This window comes from Peromyscus maniculatus, chromosome 23, assembly GCF_049852395.1.
Source record: "Peromyscus maniculatus bairdii isolate BWxNUB_F1_BW_parent chromosome 23, HU_Pman_BW_mat_3.1, whole genome shotgun sequence".
Lineage (NCBI taxonomy): Eukaryota > Metazoa > Chordata > Mammalia > Rodentia > Cricetidae > Peromyscus > Peromyscus maniculatus.
This window is the reverse complement of record NC_134874.1, coordinates 12,303,012-12,322,729: the sequence shown is the minus strand read 5'-3', so window position 1 is coordinate 12,322,729 and position 19,718 is coordinate 12,303,012. Positions and strand designations below refer to the sequence as shown.

The 19,718-nt window shown below is 58.4% G+C and overlaps 1 protein-coding gene across 1 annotated transcript in view; it reads left to right on the top strand.

Moving 5' to 3' along the window:
• The first annotated feature begins 3,080 nt into the window (after positions 1–3,080).
• Dtx1 (deltex E3 ubiquitin ligase 1) overlaps positions 3,081–19,718 on the top strand; it is a 30,769-nt gene continuing 14,131 nt past the window's right edge. The window contains exons 1-2 of the mRNA XM_076561202.1: positions 3,081–3,723; positions 17,906–18,620. Of these exons, the coding sequence (XP_076417317.1) occupies positions 3,465–3,723; positions 17,906–18,620 (974 nt within the window). The 5' untranslated portion in view covers positions 3,081–3,464. The remainder of the gene's footprint in view (positions 3,724–17,905; positions 18,621–19,718) is intronic.

Below are 19,718 nucleotides of genomic sequence, written 5' to 3'. Positions count from 1 at the left end.
CTGCTTCCCGTGTGTAAAATGAAGACGTAGTCTCTCCTCCAGGGGCTGGCTATATGTAACAGCCACTCCACAAACAGAATCCATCGTGCAGCGAGCCCAGGCCACAGAGGTGAATAGAGCAGGGGTCCTTAGGCGCCTCTTGAGCAGGAACCGGTTTCACGTAAGTGGTTAAGAAGCTGATGGGGAGACACAGGGCGTCACAGAGGAAGAGGGATGAATCAAGGAAGGCTGCCTGGAGGTGGTGGCGTTTGCTTGAGCCTTAAGCAACATAAAGAAAAAAAAAACTAGATTGGCTTCCTCTTTTGTTTTTGCTGCTAAATCCCTGCGTGACTTTGAGCCCACGTCTTCCTCCCCCGACGACCTCTGGCTCCCACCTGACACAAGGTGGTCACTTAGCAGTGACTACAAATGATTGCAAATGACTTTCTTCTCCGAAAAATAATCCCCCAAGTCTGCTCCTTGGTGCAGGTTGTGTTTTATGCCCCGCCCCTCCCCGGAAGTCATTTGAAAACCCTGAACTAAGATTTCAGTGCTTCCCAATCTTGTGGGAGGCTGTCTCTGCAGACCTGGAGGCCGCCCTCCCACAGGCCGCTCACCTCCAGCTGGAAGAGCCCAGGATCTGTGGGAGCTGGCCCTGTGGGCCAGAGGGGAGCCGGGGCAGGGGAGGAACTACTCCAGCTGACCCAGTGTGGTTCTGGGAAAGTGCCCAGTGCAACCTGCCCTTGACCTTGCCCCCTGGGGAGACAGAGGAGCAAGCGTGGGCCACTCTGGGCTAACTCCCAAACAGACCCGTTGACCCTGCTCAGCTGCCTAGGTCACAGTTCCCATTCCAAGACAGCCTGGGCAGCCAAGTCCTTATCTTCGCCAATCTAAACATCACAGGCTCGGGAGGGCCTCCTCCTCTCAGCCCGTGTGTGTGTGTGTGTGTGTGTGTGTGTGTGTGTGTGTGTGTGTGTGTGTCCTCAGCTGCTGTGTCCAGCTTGCCAGAAGACAAAGGACCCATCGTAGCATCCATTTAACCCTTGAACTGCTGTCCCAAGTGCTCACCCTACATTTATGAAACACCTGTTGTTTGCAGGTGGCCGCAAGGGTCTTGATTTGAGCCCCCCCCCCCGCCCCCCCGCCCCCTTCCTCTAAAATGTCTGCCTCCAGGCCTGGTCCCTTGCACCCCTGAGACAGAGAGATGCCATCCCCATCCCTCTGGCCTGGAAGAGCCGGTGGCTGTCAAGGAAAGTGCTAACTGGGTCCTGAAGCCAAACTAGAGAGGGATGCAGGTCTGGTCGCTGTTCAGGCTCCAATGATGTGGGACTTGATTTTCTCTTCTTTTCTTTCTTTCTTTTTGGTTTTTCAATACAGGATTTCTCTGTGTAGCCCTGACTGTCCTGGAAATTGCTCTGTAGACCAGGCTGGCCTCAGACTCAGTTATCCACCTGCCTCTGCCTCCCAAATGCTGAGATTAAAGGTGTGTGCCACCACCGCCTGGCTCTTTATTTAGTTTTTAAAGCTGTGTTTATTTTTATTTTTTGTGCATTGGCATTTTCCTTGTACATCTGGGTGAAGGAGTCAGATCCCCTGGAACTGGAGTTACAGACAGGTGTGAGCTGCCATGTGGGTGCTGGGAACTGAACCCAGGTCCTCTGGAAGAGCAGCCAATGCTCTGAATTGATTTTCATCCTATGTGGGCCTCCTTCTGCGCCCTCCAGGCTCCATGGTTCCATTTGGCTCTGAGATGGGCCTTTTGAGCCCTTTACTTCTCCACCCTAGAAGGCCTTAGACTATCTTTAAAGCAGATTCATTCATTCAAGCATTTGTTGAGGGCCTGTTATGTACACCAGGCGCCGGCCTCGCTGCTAAAATGCAAAGATGATACATCGACTGGGACCTGGGACCCTTGAACACACCCGGGTTCCTTCTCCCTGCCTGGATCCGATGCCTCACGGCGGGCCCAGCCGGGGACTCAGTGACTCCGGTGTCACGGCGGCTGGGCGGGTCGGTCTCCTCCCCTTCCTCCACCTGCCCCGCCCCGAGGCCGCCTCCACCCGCGGGATCCCGGCGACGCGTCCGACGCGTCTGCGAGCCAGGGCTGCTGCGTTCTTCTGTCTATCTGTCTGTCGGTCTGTCCTCGGCGGGCGAGGTCCGAGCTGGGGCGGAGGCAGGACGGTCCCCTCCTTTCCCTCCCTCCCTCCCTCCTGGGAGCCGGCAGGGAAGGAGCCAGCGCGGGGAGATCACGGTGAGCGATGAGTGCAGGGACCCCACATCCCTGGCTCAGGCGGGTCCGCGGGCAGATGCCACCGGAAAGGGACATAGCGACCTGCGGCTCTTTGGCCTCTGGGGACGCGACCCCTGAGGAGAACTGGGTCGCGGCTGCAGCTGGCACCCTCCATCCGTCTCGACATATCCCTCATCTTGAGCTCGAATCCCTGCATCCCTCATCCTTCATTCCGCATCCCCACATCCTGCGTCCCCGCATCCTGCAACCCCACATCCTGCGTCCCCACATCCCGCATCCCCGCATCCCACACCGCAGCCCCCGGTAGCGTGTGGCCCGAGGCGGGGGACGCGCTCCAACCGAGCACGGGTCACTGCGGGTGACAGTCTAGGGTACCGTGCCTGCTCTTCTCCAGGCACCCCAGGGACCGCAGGGCGTGGACCCCCGAACCCCCCTGCCGCCCCCCCACCGGCACCCCATTGTTCTCCACCGCGGCTCCCAGGAGGGGGAGGGGGCTGCTCTCTTCTTAAAGGGCCCTCTCCCCTTCTTGTCGCCCCTGCAGGTCTTGAACACCAGTGGGGTGGGGCGTGCCCACGGCCCCCGCCCCCCCAGGGGTCCCCCAGACTCTGCTTCCAGAGCAGCGATCTCTGCGCTCCGCCCCCTTCCCTGGGAGATCTGTGACCGCTCGGGCCGGCCAGGAGAGGGGACAGGGGTGCAGGGGTGCAGGGAGCCCCTACAGTGGAGCCGTCGTCGGGAGGGGCGGAACCGAGAGTCAGCCAGGAGTGAGGCACGGGGTCTGAGACGCAGAGCTGAGCGCGCAGTGAGCAGCAGGCTGGGACCGGGGCCTCCCGGGTGACAAGGCCCTGCGTGGCGGACAGAAGCAACCACAGAGAATCGGGGAAAGGCAGGAGGACCTAGAGGGGCAAGCGCCTCACTCCCGCACCTGCACCGAGGGGACCGAGGAACTAAGAGCACATCCCCCGCCCCCCACACCTAGGACAGACGTTGCCTTGAGCGCACCCCTGTGTGCAACAGCTGCGCTCTGCGGGAAGGGGGTCCTCGCTGCTGCGTCTGGATGGCCACCCATCCCCCTAACCCAGGCCTCTAGGCCTTGGAGAGGAGCCCAGCTGGAAAAGAGGCCACACTCCTCGCCGCCCGCCCTGGAGAGAGAGGACGACGCTTCCCCGGTGCTCCCAGGCCCAGGAGGAGCTGGGCCAGCAACAGCGGTGACCTGGCCCCCCAGGCGGCAGCGGCCATGTCACGGCCAGGCCAAGGTGTGATGGTCCCGGTGAACGGGCTGGGCTTCCCGCCGCAGAACGTGGCCCGGGTGGTGGTGTGGGAGTGGCTCAATGAACACAGCCGCTGGCGACCTTACACGGCCACCGTGTGCCACCACATCGAGAATGTTCTTAAGGAGGATGCCCGGGGCTCCGTGGTCCTGGGCCAGGTGGACGCCCAGCTGGTGCCCTACATCATCGACCTACAATCCATGCATCAGTTCCGTCAAGACACAGGTGAGTAGACCTCTGAGGGCCAGGCCAGCCTCTCACAGGATGGGGTGGGGGGGGGGAATGCACAATCCCCCCCTCCCAGCGTTCCTGAAAGGGGAGATTGGGGTTCCAAAGATCCCGCCGGCCAATTAGGCTTCCTCCCTCTCCCTCCACTGGGAAAACGGACAGTGTGGCCTGGTCCAGGTTCACACTCTGGTTCCAGCCCTATCTCGTATTAGTTCGGGGGTGGGGGTGGAGATGTGGATAAACGAATCACCTCTCTGAACCTCAGTTTCTTCACCTGCAAAGTGGATGGATCTCTGTCTCTCAGAGCTTTGTGAAGATTTTTTTTAAGCGAGTCCCCCTCCCCCAGCACGGAGCCCCTCAGCGCTTTAACACACCCATTTATCAAACTCATGGGTTGTTCGGTTTCTCTCCACCAACTCAAAAATTTAAATTAAAAAAAAAAATTTTTTTTTTAGTGGGCCATTTTACAGGCAAAGAAACTGAGTCTCCCAGAAGCTGAGTGAATCGCACTCAGAGCTGGGATCAAAATGCAGATAGCTGGGAGTCCAGAGCTGGCGTGGTGCAGAGGGAGGGGTGGGATGTGGTAATGGTCCAGGCGATACCCGGGGCGGGCCATGGTGTCCATGGTGGGTGGGGGTGGGGTCGTGAGGGAGGAGAGCATGCTTGGTGGCGATGTCGTGTGGGATTCCTTGATGGTCTGAAACTGGTGGTCCTGCTGGGAGGGATGTTCCGAGTGGCCCGTGATGCAGGAGTGGGGGTTGGGGGTGGGGTGGGGGTTGCTGGCCATCTTGGTGGCCCCATGGTGTGGGTGGTGGCTGCTGATGGCGGCCGTACTTGTAGTACTATAGTAACAGTGACGTGGAAGATGGCCTCACTCTCAGGCCCTCTCTCCTCTTCCGGGGGATTTGTCACCTCCGTGGAGAGTTTCTGCCACATCACCCGGCGGCCTCTGAGACAGGCACTGCGCGGCCAGCGAGGCCCTGCCTTGTGGGAACCTTGGTGTGTCTGGCTTCCAGGGGCAGTGATAGGGGCTAGGGAGGCCTCTGCTCTGCACTTGCCGGGGTGACCGCGGCCGAGCTACCTTGGGGACAATAGAGTCTTCCTCCTCCCTTAAGCTCCCTGCCCAGCCTGGAGGCCGCTAACCACCTGTGGCCATTTCAACTCACATTAGTTTAAAAAAAAAAAAATACATCAGCGTGTAGCCCCACTTCAATCACTCAGGAGCAGGACTAGGCAGGGGACAGTGTGGCCTCAGCGTGGCCTTCCAGTGACAGCTATAGAACTTCAGACACCCAGGGGACGCATCCCCAGCAGCTCAACAATGTGACATTTTCATGTATCTGTTTTCCATAGCTTCCGGCATCAGCCATGGCCATGCCTATCCTAAAGACATTTCCTGAGCGCCTACTGTGTACCGTAGTGCCGCGGTGTGGAGCAAGACCCTTCTTGGCCGGGGCTGACCATTAGTAACCATCCCTGTGTGGTCAAGGAGCAAGCAGGAGGCAGGAGCCTGTGAGACAGAGATGCGCTCGGGTACTTGGGAAGACCAGTCAGGAAGTGGGGTTCCCAGAAAAAAAAAGGGGGGGGAATAGCCAGTGCAAAGGTCCTGGGGTGACAAGGAACTGAGCATGCTCGCCTCTCTGGGGTTTGGGAGGCAGAGGAGCTGGCTCCGGACATGCAGGTGTCGGCCTGGATGGTGAGGACTGTGGATTTGAGCCTGAGAATTGGAGGTGACACCCTAGGAGGAAAGGAGGGTGGGGGTGGGGCCTGAGAGGAGAAGGGGTTTCCCCTCGCCAGCACCACCTTGGCTTAAGCTTTCTGTTGCCTCGGAGTGTTGGCTATAGAGATTTTCCAGGACTTAACTTGGAGAGTGGGGGTCCTGAGAAGTAGAATTAGACCACACACACACACACACACACACACACACACACACACACACACACACCGCCAAGGCCCTCAAATTAGTATCTTTGCCTGCGGCCCTCCCCTGGGGCCTCCTTCGAGTCTCATCAACCCCACTTCAGCTTCCAAGTCCACAGACAGGCTCAGGCCTGCTCCATCGCCCCCCACCCACCCACCCCATTCTTCACAGCAACCTTCTGCCGTCCAGTCTTCCACTCCCAGCCTCTCTCGTCCAGCCTGTGAGCGAGAAACAGGACAAGGCTTCTGTGTGCCTGCCAAGACCTCCCCCCACCCCCTCACCCCCTCCAAGGAAGGAGAAGGGTCTGGGAACGGGGGGGGGGGCACAGCTAGGAGACCTGGGAAGCTTGGGGGTGGGGCTGCCTCCCCACAGACAGACAGACAGACAGGCAGGCAGGCCAGGCTGAGCTACTTAGGAAAGGCCTCTGGCCCTCGCTGCCCCAGTTCCAGGAAAGAACCAAGATGTATACAGGGTCTCCCTTCTGCTCCGACCAGCTGGGGGCCCAGGCCAGAAGGCCTCGCCTCCCCAGGCCTCAGTTTCCACACCAGCAGGTCAGAGAGAATGGAGCCTGTCTCATAGACCAACTCCTGCTCTATGGTGAACTTGCACCTGGGCACACTGTGGGGGAGGGGGGGCTGGCAAATCCAAATGCCAGGGGTTGGGATTTTTGCTCAGTTGATAGATCAGGCATAGGCAATGTGGTGGTGCACACTGGTCATCCCAGCACGCAGTTGGAAGCTGAAATTAAAGGTCATCCTCAGCCATGGCGAGCTCAGGACTAACCTGGGGTCGATGAGGCCTGTCTCAAAAAGCAAACAAAACAATCCACCAAGGTAAAGCCGTAAAACCCAAAACTCACACACATGCCCCAAAATGCACAGGACTCCCATCTAGACTTGCTTGGCATCAAAGTTCCTGGAAGCTTCTGGAAGCTGATCTGGCCTCGGGTGGGGAAATACGAGTCTGGTTTTGCCCTGATGCAGGAGCTGGTAGGCTTTTTAACCTCGTGGGGACCCATACCCTGCCCCTGGAGCGTGAGCACTGCCCGGGACTTATGCAAATGAGTGACTGTGGCTGGGTTGACGTAAACACTGTGGCCACCACTGACATTTGAATTTTGTGCCATTTTCATGGCTCATAGAGTATTATTTATCTTTTTTTTTTTTTTAACAACTGTTTGGAAAATGTAAAAGCCACTCTTCCATTCTTAATCTCTGAGAAGGCAGAGATTAAGGTGGGTGTGTCGACCCCCACCTCCGCGCCCCCCCCCCCCCCCCGCTGCGGTTCACCCCACCCCCACCCCCTGCCAGAGCATCTTCTAATCTATGCCTATGGGGTGTGACAGGGACTGACACCCCAGAACACCCGGTATGATGTAGGCACGCCTCAGGATGTGCCAGACAGAGCTCATGTTCAGCGCAAACACACACGCGGCCACAGCCTGCTCATCAGCCGCCGCCCGGCGGCACACAAATGTCCTGTCTGTCTGCTTGATCTGCTCGGCGGCAGCAGCAGCCGGCAGAAGAGAAGGGAAGGGAAGAGAAAGGGGCCAGATGTCAGGCTTGGGGACAAGTGGAGAGGACAGACCTGTCACATGGGGACTGCTGTTTATTCAGCTGCCCCAGATGTTTCCACTCTTACCCATGGGGGAGGGGGAGGGAGGTTCCGTTTGAAACCCTCTGGGCTATAGCCCCTCACAGGGAGGCAGAGGCTACATCCCCTGGCCATGGGATATTAGGTCCCTAACAGCTACACCCCTGGGCTGCTTGCTAATGTCTCCCTCACACCTCCATGTGGGTGGCGTTGTTTTGCTTTGCTTTTCTATGCTGGGATTTGAACCCAGGACCTCACTCACACACACTGGGCCGGCGCTCTGCCACTGAGCGCTACATCATCAACAGCCCTCTTTAGCGTTCACTTTGAGACAGGTTCTCCCCAGCTGGCCTTGAACTCGTGGCCTTCCTTCTCAGTCTCTTGAGTAGATGGAGATGACGGTCTTGCCCCACCAGGTCCGCCTGGGCTCCCAAAGCTTACCCCCTATTATCTGAAGCTTCCCCACCCAGACGAACCTAGGTGATTGCAAATGAACAGTCAGGACTCCAGGGGTTTGGCCAAGAGGGCTCCCAGAGGCTGGGGAGCCACCAGAATGTGGGAGGGAGGGGTGAGGAATGACTTTCACCCCCCCCTCCCCCCCCACACACACAACTTCTCTGAGGCCTGCAAGATTTAGACTCCAGAGAGGAAGATCGAAGCCCAGAGAAGGTGAGTCTCGTGCCCACGTTCACACAGCCTAGCAGCCCCCAGGGCCTGCCCCCCAGACCCTCTCTCCACACAGCTAGAAATGGGTGATCTGGTCCCCTGTGGATAGTAAACCCCGTGGTCTCTGTGGCTGGCAGGGATTAGAGGGTTCCTATGTGACATGCGTCTCCCATCTTCCCCCCCCATCCACTCTATAAAGAGACACAGTGAAGACAGAGGCCATGTCAGAAGCTCCACCAGCAGCTCTGTCTCAAGTGTCTCAAGATGCTAGACTGGAGACAGGTGCCACAGGGGGCCTACACCCTTTCCCTGGGCGGCCAGGGCTCCCTCACCCTGCATCCTGCCGTTAGGGGTAGGTCCTGCCTGCGCCAGTTGGACTGAGGAGGACCAGTGAGGTCACCCAGAGAGGAAGGGCAGCTGTTGCCATGGAAAGCACCTCCAACGTCTAGAGTCCAGATGGGATGACAAAGCCCCAGAGAGGGTGAGTGACCTGCCCAAGGTCACACAGCAGTTCACTCTCAATCCAAAACTAGGCTCCCACGTCAGGTCTCAGGGATGAAGGTGAGGGCTGGGTGTTCCTTCTCCCTGTCCCCTGAGAGCTCTGTTGGGCTCGTTGTCAGGGTTTGAACTAAAGCAGGGACATCCCGAGTTACCATGGAGCCTCTAGGGCCTGAGTCCCAGGCTCCCACATCTCTGGGGCCCTTTCCTAGCAGATCTAGGGCTGGGCTTGATGCCCGAGCAAGGACTAGAAGAAGGTTCCTATCAGGTCTGGCTAAGCCATCCACAGGGTGCCCCATGCCTCTGGGTCCCTGTCACAGTCCACATTACCTCCCTGTACTCCTGTTCTTTGAGGTCGACTGTTGGTCAGGCCCACGAGCCTCCTGATTGCCCAACTCCATCATTATTCTATTGGACGGGCATTATTGCTGTCCAGGGCCTGGGCCTGGGCTGGGTCTTGGGGGTCTTAGAGAGAAAGACAACATCAATCCATGTCAGGTCCTATCAATCTATCAAATCTGTGTCAGAGTCTAGGAGAGATAAAAGCCAGAACATCCTGGAAATGACTTGTGACCCCAGTTCTGGCCCTGAGGCCAACAGAAAGGTGTATAAAGCCCACCTGCGGGCTGGCTGTGTGGCAGGGGGCAAGTGACTTAACCTCTCTGGGCCTCCATTTCCTGCAGTGTAAAATGGTTTCATGGGAAGCCTGGGGAACAGTCTTGTGTATCCTTCTTATGCGCACTGAGGTAGGAGAATGACCTAGGTGCTTTCTGACGTACCAAGCGGGCACTGTGGACTCCTGAGGGTATTGCGGACCTGTGTGAGGGTCCGAGGAGAAGCAGCCAGCCCCGGACTCAGGCCTGGGGACAGAGGGAGGCCGTGACAAGCAGGGGACGGGAAAGGTGCTCCCTTGGGGCCTTTAAGACCTGGCAGACATGGCTACCAGCTGCTGCCCTTTAGCGGCCAGGCCCCGAGGGCCCCAGAGCCAGTGCAGCATCATTAATCTCAGGCCCTGAGAGGCTGGCACAGGTGAGAGCCAGGGCAGGCAGGCTTCTCCGCAGTGAGTAAGGCTTCCTTGAGTGACAGTACACACTGCTGAAGCTGGGAGGTGGGAGCTCCAGGACACAGCCAGGGGCTTAGACACAGGTGGGGGGCTGGGACAGAGCCCCCCACCTCCACCACCCACCACCCACCACCCACCACCGCAAAGCCCAGGGCTGCTCTGTGATACCTTGGATGGCTATGAGCATCCCGAATATGTAAGGAGGGGTCCTGGTCACAGTGTCCCCGGCCTCGCTCCCCTCCCCTCTTCTCCGGCAGCTGTGGGGTCTGTCTTCGATGTGAGGGGGGTACGACAGCCACAATGAGGGTGCTGGTCTGATGGAAGAGATTGTGCAGCAGGTGATAAAGAAGGGGCGTGGCTAAAGGTGAAGGAGGAAGCCAGCGAGGATGGAGGAGCGCTCCTGTCAAGGTGTGAGTGGCCTGGCCCCATTCAAACTCTGTCTGACTATCAAGTTCCTCTGTCTGGGACTCAGTTTCCCCGTCTGTGCAGAGGCTGCAGATTCAATTGTCTAACTGAATAACACTGCATGGTTTTCTATGCGGGAAAAGGACGGGTCTAAGAGTATCTTGCTCACCGGTACATGGCACATAGTAGGTCCTCAATAGATCCTTGAAGGTATTGAGCCCAGTATTACATCTGTAATCCCAGCACTCCGGAGGCTAAGGCAGAAGGATTATGAGTTTGATACCAGCCTAGGCTACCTAGTGAAACCCAATCTCAAACAAGAGAAAACCAAATCAAATGGAAAAAAAAAAACAAAAAAAATTTGAAGTCACGCTCAGGGTGGCCCTGACCCAGCTCTGGCTACCTGTTGCTAGGAAAACCAAACCTTGTAGTCACATCTCTGGATATTTGAGGTTCTGGAAAAGTAGGCTAATATGTGTCCTTACCATCACCATCCCCCCCCCTTTTTTTGAGACAAGGTCTATGTAGCCCTGGCTGGCCTGGAACTCACTCTGTAGACCAGGCTGGCCTCAGATTGGCAGAGATCCACCTGCCTCTGCTTCCTGAGTGCTGGGATTAAGGGCGTGCGCCACTCTGCCTGCCTACACTGCCAGTTCTTAAATGTTGCTCACGATTTTTTTTTCCCCTCATCATAAGCAGTGGGTGAGCAGAGGAAGCCCACATTCTCTCCAGTGAGAGCCTCCAGCCTGGAGGTGGGAATGGCCCAAATAGCATCATCCATGTCCACTCATTGCATCATTCATTCATTCAATGCATCATTCATCCAACACATCATTCATTCAATGCATCATTCATTCGTTCACAGTCAGCCGTCGTTTCCACAGTGTTGACCTTGGGCTGCTACGGACTATGCTGAGATTCGCAAGAGGCTGAGAAAACCAGCCTGACCTTCTGAGTAAGGGGCATGGCCAGACGGAAGGGGACACAGGCCACCCTGCCCTCTAGTGATCCAGCTTCTGGTCCTGGAGAATGCAGGGTGTTGAGGGAGCCTGTGGGAGACTCCTTGATTCTCCTTTGAGATGGTGGAGACAATTCCAGGACACAGTTGAGCCAAGGAAGTTCACCTCAGCAGGGAGGAAAACTGGGAAGATGGAAGAACGTTCTAGACGAGGTTTGGCAGGTGGCAGCCCCCAAGTATACCGTTATTAAGTACTGTGTCCGTTCCACAGCCTGGAGGGAACAGCTTGGGCGATGCAGGGGAGGAGGATTCAGGGCCCCTCGGTGCTGTCTCCTCCCCCTCCCCTTCCCATTGGCCGCTGCTGAGCCAGGGCACCTGAATCCTGGGCGTGGAATTGGTGTCAGGGAGGCCCCAGAGCCAGGAGGTGCACAAGGACCCCCTCCCCCTCCACACACACACACTGCAGCAGCCTTAGGTCATCAGTGGCCAGAGTGGAGGAAATGTGGGGGCCTGAGTCCTCCCCACCCCACCACAAGCAGCAACACCCCCCCCCCCCGAGCTAGAGCAGCCCCGTTCCCAAACCACTAATGAGCCAGAGCCAAGCCTGAGAGTCCCCTGGGAGCAATCGGAGGGAAACAGAATCTGCTGGTGCATTGATCGCGGCTGGAGCGGGAGGCCCTTGACCCAGCGCCAGCTGTTTCTACCCAAGCCAGCCAATGCCAGGGCTGGACTACTTCTGTCTTCCTGAGGAGCCTCAGTTTCCCCATTTTTCAAATGGACCCCGGGGGGGGGGGGGAACAGCTGTTGTTGCTGCAGGTGACCCACCAGTCCTGCAGCCAGCCTGAGTTGCAAAGCTGCGATACTCCAGCCTGGGGGTTCCCTTCAGCCTCAGCCATGTCTTTTACGTGCCGTGTAGCCTGTGTGCCTCAGTTTCCCCCCCGGGGTGGCAGGGACTTGTGGATGTACACAGTTGAAGGAGCAGCCACAGAAGGCAGGCGGCCCCAGGCTGGAGTCAACCAGACCAGGGAACTAACGGCAGACGATCCTGTGTGTGTGTCCCAGAACTGCCCGGCACCTGTGCATCCTCCGCTGTACCCAGGGGAGCCAGCTCCACTTCCCAGCGTGGTTGAGGATGGGGTGGGGGGACAAGCGAGCTCTGGACGAGAATAAGCTTACTGCCAATGCCGCTCGTTTCTGGGATGATTGAAGAAGATCCCACCCCATCCGTCCTCGAGCCCGGCATCCAGAGATGCTCAAACTTGCTCAACCCACTCATCACTCACTCCTGGGTGGAGGCCCCCCGCGTGATGGATGTCCGTGGCTGCCTCCCACAGGCCCTCCTTCCCGGCAGGTCTGGGTGCCCCTAACTGAGGTCATTTCCCTCCAGGAAGCCGCCCCCAAAGGGAGGGTCCCCTCCTGGGGACTGTTTGGTGCCAGAGGGGCAAGCAAGGGTTACCTCTATTCACAAAGCCACTCTGTTTGAAGAGCTTGAGCTTGGGGCAGAGACCCTCCCCCAATATTGTACCTCTAAGGTATTTGGGGGGGGAGCTATCCAGGTAGGAAAGCAAACTGAGGTAGTGAGGTCCCGGTGAGTGGAGGAATTCTAGGTTAGGCTACCATTGGCTAGGCTGGAAGCCTCAGGATGCAAGCCAGGCTCTGCCGTGCCCTGCTTTGCCCAAGACTCTCACCCGTCCTTATCTCCTCTCTCTAGACCTGTTTCCTCCAAGGTAAAAGGGGGGACAGGCCTGTGTGGCCTGAGAGGAAAGAGACAGAGGGAGAGGGCAGCAATGAGCTACCACGGAGGTGCCGAGCAGGTGCTTGGCAAAGGGCGTACAGTAGGGCGGACAAACTGAAGCTCTGTGGTGGGGCTGTGGCTCCCTCCTCTGACTGAGCCTCAGCCTTAGCCCCTGGCCCTCCTTGACTCTGCTGGGCAGCCTCTAGGCTTCCAGCCTCTCTCTGGCCCCATATACAGTACCTGCCCCTCCAGTTCCCACAAGGACCCCTCCAGTTCCCACAAGGATCTTGCCGCCTCTGACAGTCTCAGTGAATGCTGTCTCTCTGTCTCTGTCTCTCTTGCTCTCTCTGCCCACCTTCTCTCTCTCTCTCTCTCTCTCTCTCTCTCTCTCTCTCTGTGTGTGTGTGTGTGTGTCCATGTCTCTGTCTGCCTGTCTATCTATCTACCTGTGTCTCTGTCTCTCTGTCTCTGTCTCTCTGTCTCTCTCTGCCCTCCTCTGTGTGTGTGTCCCCTGTCTGTCTGCCTGTCTGTCTCTGTGTCCCTCTGCCCCCTTCCTCCTCTGTGTATGTCCCCCCGTTTCTCTCTGTCTGTCTACTTGTCTCTCTCTCTCTGTCTCTGTCTCTCTCTGTCTCTGTCTCTCTCTGTCTCTGTCTCTCTCTGCCCTCCTCTGTGTATGTCCCCGTTTCTCTCTGTCTGTCTACTTGTCTCTCTGTCTCTGTCTCTCTCTGTCTCTGTCTCTGTCTCTGTCTCTCTCTCTCTCTGTCTCTCTCTCCCTGTCACCCAGGCCCCCTCCCTCGTCTGGCTGTCACCTCCCTGCAGACTCCCGCCCACACTGGCCCCCAGCCCCCTCACCAGTTCAGGCAATTTTTCAATTGTCCATTCTCACTGGACAGAGAAGGAGGAAGGAGGGCCCCCCCCCAAAAAAAAAAAAAGCTGACAGACAACAGCAGGCCCAGGACAGTCCTCTGCCCAGGGGCCGACTGCCCTGGGATCCCACCCCGGGTGGCCAGCCCGGCGGGGCTGGAGAAGCCTGAGCCGTGGCCCGTCTCCCAGGCTCACGCACCGGGCGTCCAGTCTTGGGCTCACTCCCTGTTCTGCCCACAAATCTAGGCCAAGGCCACCCTGGAAGAGGCCGGCACAGCTAAGAACTCTCAAGACCCAAGTCCAAGCAGACACCGGGAGCCAGCTGCCTCCCCTCCCCGGGCCCCCCTGGTTCATGGCCACCCTGGGCTGGAGGGGTGGGTGGCCTGGCAGCCGCGGGCGCGGCAGTGCCGGGTCGGGTAGGGGCGGGCGCAGCCGCCCTAATTACTCCCGCTCTCCAGGCTCCGATCCGTTCTCAAAAGGACTCCAGGGACACTGCCTTTAATAACCACCACTAAACAGGCAAGAAAATCCATGCCTGGTAAACAGAGCCCCGGGGAGCAGATGCGGGCTGGACAGCTCCCAGAATCCTTTGCAGCAGAGTAGCCAAGGCAATCTCCTCCAGCCCGCTCTCTCTCCCCCACGGCCCTAGGTCCACCTCCCCTCCTCCCTGCCAGGCCTGGCCCCTCCCCTCCCGCTCGGCTCCACAGGCCTGGGTTTCGGCGGCCCATGTCTTTCTTCGGGGCAGGTTTTTGGGAACACGGTGGCGCTGATCTGGCCTTCGTCACCCCAGAAGTTATCAACCAGTTCAGGAGACACAGGCAGAAATGGTTCAAGGACAGGACAACAGCCGCACGCGCCAGCTTCAGCAATAGAATTAAGGCCTTGCTGGAGGGGCCGGGCACACGCGAAGGGCTCAGTGGGATGGTTAGGAGTTCACCAGGCGGGGAGGCTGGAAGTGGGTCAAGTGTGTGATGATGGCAGCCGTCACAGGCAACACTCAACGATCGCTTCTCTATGCTAAGTCACGTGCTAAGCACCTGTCACGCCTTCTTTTATTTCGAACCCAGAAGTTCTCGGGGTGGGTATTGCTACCTCCATTTTACATAGAAGAACGCTGAGGCTGTGTGAGGGGCCAGCGTTCCTCTCCAGTCCACTGGCGGCTTCTGCCCCCCAACTTTTCTCACACATTCTGCCCCTAGGCCCCCTTTTGGCTCAGGACCCGGGCAACAGATGGGGTTCAAGGAGGGCGATTCCCTTTTTCCTCCTGTCCCATCCAAAGAACACAGCCCGTCACTTCATCGAAAGGTGACCACGGCACGTAAGGTTCCTCTCTCTCACAGCTCCTGGTTCTGCAGATGGCAACTGTGAGACACAGAGATGAGTCTCGCACTCAGAAGCAAGGGGGCAGGCTGGAAGGCTTGCTCCCAGCACCAAGAAAACCACAGAAAATCGATATGAATTCCATTAAAACAAACAAGCATCCGGCCCTGGGGAGTCTTCCAGTGGTTGGCTGGGATATTATTGCTGCCCAGGGGCCTTATTTCTTGGCATCCTCCATCCTGCACCTCTCCTATCCACAGATGCAGCTCTGTGCCTCAGTTTCCCCAGCTCTCAGGGTCTGTGCTGTTGTCAGGGGCAGCCTTGGACATTCTGAAAGGCAAGGCAGAGGATGAGGGGTTTTTTGTTGCTGTTTGTTTTTTGTTTTTTCGAGACAGGGCTCCTCTCTGTAGCTTTGGCCCCTTTCCTGGAACTCAAACTGTAGCCCAGGCTGGCCTTGAACTCATAGAGATCCTCCTGCCTCTGCCTCCCAAGTGCTGGGAATAAAGGTGTGTGCCGCCACTGCCCGGCCGAGGACGAGGTTTTTGAGACCTGAGTGGCAGTACAGTGACAGGGTCAGACAGGGTCTGTGGTCTGAAGGGGGACCTCCCAGCAGGGCGCCATGCTGGGTGCCCCCGTCTGGTTGCAGAAATATCTCATGTTGTGAGGACCCCCTGTGTGAGTCACCGTGCCCGTTGTGGGGGTGGGGGAGCCGGAGGGTTAAGCAGAGGGGCCCCCTGTGAGCCTGAGCTGATGGGTGGGCCATGGGGTGGAGGCAGAGGAAAGAGCCTGTTATGGCCAGAATGAGCAGGTCCCGGGAAGTGGGGCAGAACAAGGCAGCGATAGAATAGCTTATTGGGAAGCCAAGTTTGGTTGGGGGGGGGGGTGCTTCTGAACCGGTGACATCCAAACAGACCCCGGTTAAAGAAGGATGGCCAAGTCATAATCCGGGCAGAGGAAACAGCCAGTGCAAAGGCCCTGCGGCCTCTCAGGGCTTGAAGGGGCTAGGGAGCAGCGGGGAGACCAGGTGAGGAGGACATCGTCAGAGACGAGGACGTCAGAGCTGGGTCATCATGAGAATTTCAGCTTTTACGGTGGTCATTGGGAGCCATAGAGGACTCTGAGCTCTCTGAGAATGGATGCGGTGTGGGCTGGACAGGATGCCCTGGCTGCCCGGGTGGGGACAAGGGCATGCGTCTACTGCTGGGAACCAAGCACAGGAGGGGCAGTGTGGCTCACAGAGCAGGATGGAATCAGGCAACCGAGCGAGCGGTCAAAGAGCCTGCTTGACGCCTGTGGGGGAGGGGAGCCCTCAGGAGAAGGGGAGGAGCTAATGGCATCAAAGCCGAGGCAGCTCCGCCCACCTGGACCATTTCCCCCCCCCCGCCCCCCCCATGAGAAACCAAGGCTGACAGAGGAAGTCGTCTGAACGCGGTTACAGAACGGGAGGGTCAGGCCGTGGGAACTTGAGATGGGGGGCTCTCTGCGCCGCATCCCCGGGGCCTCACGCAGACTCCGCGTTCAAGTGCTCCCGGCAGGCGCGGGCCACGGTGGACTAGGGAGCTCCCTGCCACTGTCAAGAGGAGGCCAGCAGGTTAATTCTTTGTCTCATTGCCTGACCAGACAAAATACCGGACCAGAACGAGGCTTACTTTGACTCCTAGTTCGGGCCTACAAGGCGGGAAGGCGAGGTTGCAGGAGCCTGGGGGCGGCTGGTCACGTGGTATCCACAGCCAGGAAGTAGAGAGAGACCATCAATGCCAGTTGCTCAGCTTCCCGTCTCCTTTTTATGCAGTCCAGGACCCCGGCCCACGGGGATGGTACCGCCCACATCCAAGATGGGTCTTCCCACCTCAACCAACCCAGTCTAGAAACTCCGTCCCAGACAAGCCCAGAGGTTTGGCTCCTAGGTCATGGATGCTAGGCCCTGCCAAAGAGTCAATGATCTGTATTCATTGTCATCAGGGCCTGGAGAGGCTTGCGGGGGGGGGGGGGGGGGGCGGGGGGGGGGCTTCCCACAGCTTTGCAGCAGGTAGCAGCCTTGCATGCCCAGGAGAGTAATGTCTGTGCTGTGGCACCTGGGCCAGGCAGCCCAGAGTCAGCCAGCTAAGGCCCTGAGAAGTCCTGCAGCCTTCGAAGTCAATCGCTGGTAACCTCAGCTTCCTCAAGAGCGTGGCTCTCAGCCAGTGCAGAGCCGAGGAGCCGGGAGACACAACACGGGTGAACCTCAGGCCAGGATACCACAGAGCTGACGTGTGGGGTCGGCGGCGTGCACGCTCCGCTCTCACCGCGGGTACTCAGCACCGGTTTACCCAGGGCTGGAACACAGAGAGGGGAGGGGGAGGGGAAGGAAAAGCCGGGGTGAAGGAGAAAGGGTACATACGGGTGTGAATGAATACAAGAAGGCGTGGCTGAACGAATGAAGGGGGGGGATGAATGAAAGTGTGGCCCGATGAACGGACCAATGGGAGAAGTGTGGAATCCAACAGGCCCTGTGTGTGAATGCAGAAACCCACAATGGTCAGGTTGGGGGCACCCTGGGAGTCTGGGAGGGAACTGGGGGGGGGGGGGATTGTAGATGAGCCTTGCTCTGTGTGTGGACACTACCCACCTTTGCTACTCCTGCGATAACCAGGACCTTCAGGGCCTGCCTTGGCCCTGCAGAGGGTGGGCTGGCTCTCCAGGGCCCACTCCTTGATTTTACCTCCTCTCTATGACCTACCCCTTCTTGTATGCCCCTGTAACCCCACATGTTGACTGGGCGGGCCTCTGCCTGCTTCTTTCCCAGCCCCCATACCCTATCAAATCTCATTGCTTTTAGTAGTTGATTGGAGGACAGTTCACAGCCTGAAGGAGCCGATTCTCTCCTTCCGTCCTGTGATTGGATTGGAATCATGGGATTGAAATCATATGGTCAGGCTTGGCGGCAAGCACCTTGACCTACTGAGCCATCTCATCGGCCCAGTCCCCATGTGTCCTGGAACTCACTCTCTAGCCCAGGCTGGCCTTGAACTCACAGAGATCCGCCTGGCTCTGCCTCCCGAGTGCTGGGATTAAAGGCGTGCGCCACCACCGCCCAGGCCAGATCCCCTTCTTGGCCCTGAAGGTCCCCTTGGGGGGCCTGTGCCGACTGACACCCCCTCTCCCTTCTGAGCGCAGGCACCATGCGGCCAGTGCGACGCAACTTCTACGATCCGTCGTCAGCGCCGGGCAAGGGCATCGTGTGGGAGTGGGAGAGCGACGGCGGCGCGTGGACGGCCTACGACATGGACATCTGCATCACCATCCAGAACGCGTACGAGAAGCAGCACCCGTGGCTCGACCTCTCGTCGCTCGGCTTCTGCTACCTCATCTACTTCAACAGCATGTCCCAGATGAACCGCCAGACCCGCCGCCGCCGCCGCCTGCGCCGCCGCCTGGACCTGGCCTACCCGCTCACGGTCGGCTCCATCCCCAAGTCGCAGTCCTGGCCCGTGGGAGCCAACTCGGGCCAGCCCTGCTCGTGTCAGCAGTGCCTGCTGGTCAACAGCACGCGCGCCGCCTCCAACGCCATCCTGGCCTCGCAGCGCCGCAAGGCGCCCATTGCGCCAGCCGCGCCTCCAGCGCCCCCAGCGCCCCCGCCGCCGCCGCCGCTGCCGCCGCCAGGAGGGCCTCCGGGTACACTCGCTGTGCGCCCCAGCGCCACTTTCGCCGCCGGGGCTGCGCTCTGGGCCGCACCTGCCGCCGGCCCCACAGAGCCCGCGCCGCCTCCAGGAGTTCCCCCGCGGAGTCCTAGCGCCCCCAACGGAGCGCCCGCCCCGGGCCAGAATAACCTCAGCCGGCCAGGACCCCAGCGATCCACCAGCGTCAGCGCACGCGCCTCTATCCCGCCTGGGTAAGACGCCCCCCCCTCCTCCGGAAGGGCACCCAGGGCCACCCCCAGCAAGGAGCTACCCAGGGGCCACTGCCTACCAGGGCCAAGGCTAGGGTGAAAAAGGTAAGGTGTGGGCCACCCCTCACGGACTCGCTTTGTGGTGGAGCACGTTAGCAAGCTAGACAGCAGGATGAGGCAGGGGCCACCATCATCCCGTTTACAGCTGGAAGGTGTCCCTGGAAGGGTGGCAAACAAGCCCTTCAGGGGTACACACACACACACACACACACACACACACCCTCCTGGGCCATTTGCTTGCCGTGACAGCTCCATCAGCCAGTGAGTGAGCTTTGGATTCAGTGTGTGAACGGGGCAGCTGGAGAATGAGGAGCCACACTTCCAGAGGACTCGAGTTCAGTTCCCAGCACCCACATGGCACTCACAACCACCTGTAACTCTGGCTCCAGAAGATCCAATGCCCTCTTCTGGCCTCTGCAGGCACCAGCATACATGTGTACACACAGAGACAACAGACACACGCACGCACGCACGCACGCACACACGCACGCACGCACGCACGCACGCACGCGGTGTTCTCTGCATTTTGAGGTCACTTTTTTTTTTTGGTTTTTCGAGACAGGGTTTCTCTGTGTAGCTTTGCGCCTTTCCTGGGACTCACTTGGTAGTCCAGGCTGGCCTCGAACTCACAGAGATCCACCTGGCTCTGCCTCCCAAGTGCTGGGATTAAAGGCGTACGCCACCACCGCCCGGCAAGGTCACTTTTACATATATTTTAAAGATGTATTTATATATTTGTGTGTTTGTTTTGTGTGTGTGTGTGTGTGTGTGTGTGTGTGTGTATGTCACCGGGTGTGTGTGTAGATCAGAAGACAACTTGTGGGAGTCAGTTCTCTCCTACTGTGCTGACCCCTGGCATGGCACTCAGGTCATCAGGCTTGGCGTCAGACATCTTTACCTTCTGAGCCATGTCGCAGGCCCAATTTCTGCTCATATTTCGTGGGTCAGTGAGGACAGGGATGGGAGCCACTCCCCTGGGGCATGCTATATAAACCACTCAGTTTTTCCTGCCCAGTGTCCATTCTCCACGAGTGTGCCATG